This window comes from Panulirus ornatus, chromosome 40, assembly GCF_036320965.1.
Source record: "Panulirus ornatus isolate Po-2019 chromosome 40, ASM3632096v1, whole genome shotgun sequence".
NCBI classification, from domain to species: Eukaryota; Metazoa; Arthropoda; class Malacostraca; order Decapoda; family Palinuridae; genus Panulirus; species Panulirus ornatus.
In genome coordinates, this window is record NC_092263.1 from 15713647 (window position 1) to 15719646 (window position 6000).

At 40.7% G+C, this 6000-nt stretch overlaps 1 protein-coding gene across 1 annotated transcript in view; it reads right to left on the reverse strand.

Annotated features, from left to right (window-relative positions):
• LOC139761470 (U-scoloptoxin(01)-Cw1a-like) overlaps positions 1-4732 on the reverse strand; it is a 19417-nt gene extending 14685 nt beyond the window's left edge. Inside the window, exon 1 of the mRNA XM_071685700.1 lies at positions 4154-4732. Within this exon, the coding sequence (XP_071541801.1) occupies positions 4154-4190 (37 nt within the window). The 5' untranslated portion in view covers positions 4191-4732. The remainder of the gene's footprint in view (positions 1-4153) is intronic.
• Positions 4733-6000: the final 1268 nt, after the last annotated feature.

Genomic DNA, 6000 nt, shown 5'->3' on the forward strand with positions numbered 1-6000 from the left:
TCAGAATGTAATTTCTTTACATCATCCTCTTCAGTTTTTCCCTCTGAATCCGGTAGCCTTATTAGCTGCTCTTTAAGTGACAATTTACTGCTAATGAATTTGTGAAAAAAGAAAATTGGAATGTCTCTTGTGTTGTCCACGATATCATTCTCGAAGTTTGTTTGTTCTTCGTTTTTCATCCTGTTGTTTCTTACTCTCGTGTGTCTTTCAAATGCTACCTGGCTTGAGCTCTTATTGTATCTTTCCCACATCACATGGTGAAGCCCACTCGCTCTTTAATATCCTATATTGAACACATCTCCCTGTTTAACGTTGCCTCTGTATCTAAGGCTAATGGTATCCATGGTGTATCATATATGATATCTTCACTATCCAGGCTACTGTGTGTGTGAAGATAACATCTGATGATGATGGTGTATCACCATCTCTCTGAACCTGGCACTACTCCTACTGTACTCTCATCATTGTAACGGGAGATAGACTTCCCCTGTTGGCCTCACGAACAGCCCACTTGCTAATTAATGACCTCATCAGCTGGTAACAGCCCACTTAGTCTGGCACTGTGTAGGAGGCACTAATTAGTGGTGCCAAATTTGGCGACATGCCGCAATATTCCTTCCCATTTTTGTTTCTTGCCTTGTTGCTTATGTTACATTATACTTGTGTGCTTCTTACATCATCTTAAGCATCTATTATTTTTCAATCAGCGTAATATATCATACAACGTACACACTCAGAATCAAACAATCTAATTTACTAGGTATGATTATTTGTTTGAACGATAAGAAAGATCTTGATATGAGAGCGTGTGTGGCGAATGTACGTCTAGCTAAGGTCATATGATCATATGATCAGCCTAACTGATCTAAACTGTAAATCGTTGATCGTATGCCTTTACTTGTGAGGTTATCTGGAGTGTCTGCAAGTAACCTCGTTACAGTTTCTCTTATTTTCGTTTTCGTTTTCTTAAAAGCCACCGTCCAAAGTCTTGCGTTTCAGGGACAGATGTCCTCTCGCTACTGCCCGTCCAGGTAATATTGAGTTGTTCTCTTGGCTTATCAAAAATAATTGGTAAACTAACACATCGAGTGGAGACCGAGTGGGAGGAGACGAGAGAAAATGTTTAGTGTTCAGTGAAGCGTCGCATCGTCTTAAGATGCTGTTTGCCATGCTACTTTTTCTACAAAAAAAAAAAAAAACATTCTTTTGATCTTGTTTCATGTTGGTTCACCAGGTACACCAACAGTACAGCTACACAGACACAGACAATCATTTGTGTAGTTGTCATTCCTGGGTTACGCGTCATAGTGCACTCAGACTCCAACATACACACACCATTAACCACGACACAATTTTGATTTAATTTTTTTTCATGGAAATTTCTGTGGTTGAAATCTTTAGTTTTAAATTTCTTTGGCAGAAATCGTTGGCCCAATCTGGTTGGCTGAGCTCCAGCCAGCCTTTTGTTCCAGTTCTCTTTTTCTGTTAGGAACTCATAACCTGACTTTTATACGCAAGTGGAAAATGAAGTAATTTACATTACTGGTGCTTAAGGACCAGCCTCGCCCGCGCCTGCCTTCAACCTCCCATTGTAAGGCTTGAGAAAACCGCCAGGAAGCTGTTGTTTGTTCACCTCACAGAACTTAAATAGCTTCCAGTCGCTACACGCCAGGTGGTGCTTACACGTATGTGTCGTAGTTGCGGTGGTTGTGGTAGCGTTAGTAGTGGTCGTAGTGGTTGTAGTAGCGTTGGTAGTGGTCGTGGTGGTAGTGGCAGTGACGGTAGTAGTCGTGGTGTGGTAGTGGTTTGTCAGACTACTTCCCTGTATCCCATCCTATCCAGACTGGTTCTGCCACACCAGGCAATACTATCTACTCTGTCCTAACGTCTTTCTGTCGGAACGTAAGGTGTGTTACGATGAGGCAACACTTGACCCATAGTGTTGTTGACTGGTTGTATGTTCCTTAGATGACAGTGCTATGCTGCGGTAGCTACTGTTGTATTCCCTCACAACCACAAGCAACGTGTGTCACACTTCACGTTAACACTTTCTCGTACAAGTCTTGATTTATCTAGGCTTTTGTTACCAAGTCCAGGTATTTTGAACCTCCTGACCTCCCATACATTCCCTCTGTCCTATATTGCAAAATGTCCTTCAGTTATTCACTGTATGATATGAGGATTTTTCATCCGTATTTCATACGTTTTGAGATGATATATTTCTCTGAAGTCAGGGTTATAATCTATGATTTTACATTGTCCATGAGTTTGATACCTCAATAGAAAGAACAGTATAAGGTCACATTAACGACAGATTTGTTTATGACACGTTCTTCAAAGTAAATTGCAGTTTGCGAGCAGTAACACGTCAACAAACGTTACCCAGTGTGAGGAGGATCTGCCAGAGGCACTGTAGCGGTGGTGAACCTGAGTGGTTGTGGGAAGGGGAAAGGGGGAATAAGGAGGGAAAGGGGAAGAAGTTCTCGTCGTGAAAGTGGGAATGGAACATCTGTCATGAGTTACAGACAGACCACTCTATCACCACGTGACCCTACCATCTACCGACCATGGAACTCCCACACCACCACACGCCACCATCCACCACATACATTCATCACCACCACAATGACAGTGTAATAGTATGAAGTTTAAGGGGAAGAGGTGCAATACAATTATGGGTAAACCTTTTTCTTCCTTTGCGGTGAAGTTATGGAACACAGTTATACACTACCACCAAATGTCAACCCAGCAAAGACTGTCAGTACAGAGAAATATCGACTCGTTAATCCTTTGATGATATTATTGTTCAGTGAATAAACCTGATTACGAATGACACTATGATGAGAACGTATGTTTAAAACGTTTTGAATTAAAAGCTTAAACATGTCTTCCGTAGAGTAACTGGAGGATGACATTATATGAAAATGTGTTATACTATATAGCTTTCTTATCTTATATATGATATCTATATCAGTATAGTATTTCTTGAGTACATGGTGTCCCATCATAACTAATTTCCTGCTGGCTCATATGCTAAAGGGATTGTTGGCTAATTATCCCGTCTCCATCCATGATGATTAGGAACTTAGGAAACTACCATTATCCTCCAGCAGGCAACCTCATTATTCACCATCTGGTCTGTCATCTTATGTACTCTACTCACCGTCTCCACCCATCACATGATTCCATCACCACAACACACCATACCCACCACAAACCACCACCATACACCACATACTACCACCACACACCATGTACCACCACCACACACCACATACTACCACCACACAACACCACCACACAACACCACCACACACCACGTACTACCACCACACAACACCACCACACAACACCACCACACTCCACGTACTACCACCACACAACACCACCACACAACACCACCACACACCACGTACTACCACCACACAACACCACCACTCACCATGTACCACCACCACACTCCACGTACTACCACCACACAACACCACCACACACCACGTACAATCAACCACCACAGTTCGAAAACAGTGTCGTCTGCCACCAGAAGCCTTCTCAGGTCGGGGTTTTAGTTAGTGTCTGAGGTTCCTTGTGTTGTTGTGGTATTGATCAGTACTGAGAGATGTAAAGTGAGCTTTCTAGGAAAATAATCATGAAAGTATTTGATATCCATCTACCTAATCTACGTTTATTTACGTCGATATCATAATGAACGTTATGTTATCTTGCTGGTTGACACCTGCTAGTTAAGTTGTTTGTCACTTGTAACGACTCAGTTGATTATGGACTGACAACTCCTGTGTCATGCATGGGTCTTCAGTGATTTCTACATATGATTGTTGGTCAATGTTTCACTGATTGAATCACCTGTAACTCAATCATATTGTTTTGTGTTATACATCCTAGCAGAAATTACTCATAAACTCACACATGCATGCATATCATATATATATATATATATATATATATATATATATATATATATATATATATATATATATATATATATATATATATATATATATATATATATATATATATATATATATATATATATATATATATGTAAATAACTATTTACATTTACATTCGAGGATGTAAATAATTTACATTTGATATTTGAATCATGAACCATTAAAGGCCAAGATCAACCTACCCAGCAGGACCACAAGTACTGCATCAGTAACCTTCATCTCGCTGGCTGGGCAGGACAACTGAGTCTCTGTAGCACAGTTCTCCCAGATGCTCTTTAAGAGGGCGTTTGCCACCTTCCAACCATCTTGCTACCGGTGTTCACAAAGACACTGTCAATATACTCTGGATGAAGGATACGTCTCCTTTCTCTCGGTCACTTTCTTGTAACAGACTTGCAAGAGGATGTTCACTGCATGTCCACTCTGGTGCTTGAGGTCGTGTCGTAAATAGTATCAAGTCAAGTCATTCGTTTTCGACGATCACTCACTGTTATGTTTCTCCCCTTTGTTCTTCGTCTCCCGGAGCTTTATTCTGTACACTTATGCATATGTGATTTCTATTAATCCCCCCAGCGACACAGCACTGGATAAGATGGAGTCTTAGATGTTTACGGCATTCCCAAGTTACCGAAATACAAATGAGTGACCGCAGCTACTTGGAGATCACACTCATTCTAGATGGTACAGTAACCATGAGGATATCAGTTTACAGTCTTTATCTCATCGAACAAAGGAGCCTATACACTGAAGGCTGAGCTCCTGCCGGTGGCACGTCTGGGGGTGTACTGTGCCGTCTTTTCCCGGTGATGTTACCACAAACTCTCGCGTCTCGTCGTTGGGGTTCCGTAGGCGTTTCGCTGAGGCCTCAGCGGCTCTTCTTTCCCCGCCCCTTCTCCTCGTCCACAGATCAACCACAAGTTCGTCACGAAGTGGGGAGAGAAAGTCGTCTAATTTGCCAACCATGATAACAGGGAATAAAGGACTGAGGAAATATTTCTCGGAGTGTGGGTGAGAGAGTGTGAGGTAATATAGTCCAGGTACTCTTCAAGAAAGGAATGTCCACAACCGGTACAAGACATTCCGTATGGTAATATGATCCCAGGCAACATTCACCACAACCTGTACACTGCAGGAAACTCAGTGGTTGCTTCTGCATTTATAATGTTATATAGTTTTCACTAGTTTTCCTTTCTTTTTTTCTTTCAGATAAGAAGGAAGAAAGCTGCTGAGCAACCTCTGAGGGACGAAAATGAATATCAACCATTGCGAACGGATGTCACAAAACGTTCTTGACAACAGTTTTCGAAATGCACAAAATTCATACATACTCATGCCGTGAGATGACCACATAACTCATACCGTGAGATGAATCCATAGATAAGAGAAATTAAATTATTTTTTCTTCTAAGATCGTAAACAATTTAATGAATGACACAAATAACGTATCTCGTTTCAGTTCTTAGACATAAATCAGAATTCGATGATGAACGTCCAGGTGAGTATCTAACGTACGTGGATAATGCCGATGTTATAGCAGTTTTATACATGTTTTCATGATTTATCGATGATGTGAAACTTAATCACTCCTTATCTTTGTTATGAGATGCGATTTGAATAAAAAAGGAAGATCTCATAGAGAAATCATCGTTGCTATGTTCTTCTTTAAAATGTCAGCCTTACGAGGTCAGTAGCTTATTATTATGACCAGACGTTAAAGAGTTGACAATCTCGTATCATCCGTAAAAAGTTTCATATTATATAGCCAACTCGTGGTGAGCTTGGAGGTGAAATGATCAAAGTTCTGGATGAAATCGTCTAATGTAGGGTAGTACCTCGATCAAGTGCTTGGCTTCAGCGACGCAAATGTAGAGTTTCATTAGACGTTTTCGTGAAATATAAACAACTTCAGATCTTTGATAAACCAAAGAATCTAGAATTTCAGACTACGATGATATAAGACGTGTGATAACATTTTCAAAACATCTGATGTCTATAAAGTCTGATACTTTCACACGTGTAGGTAATCATC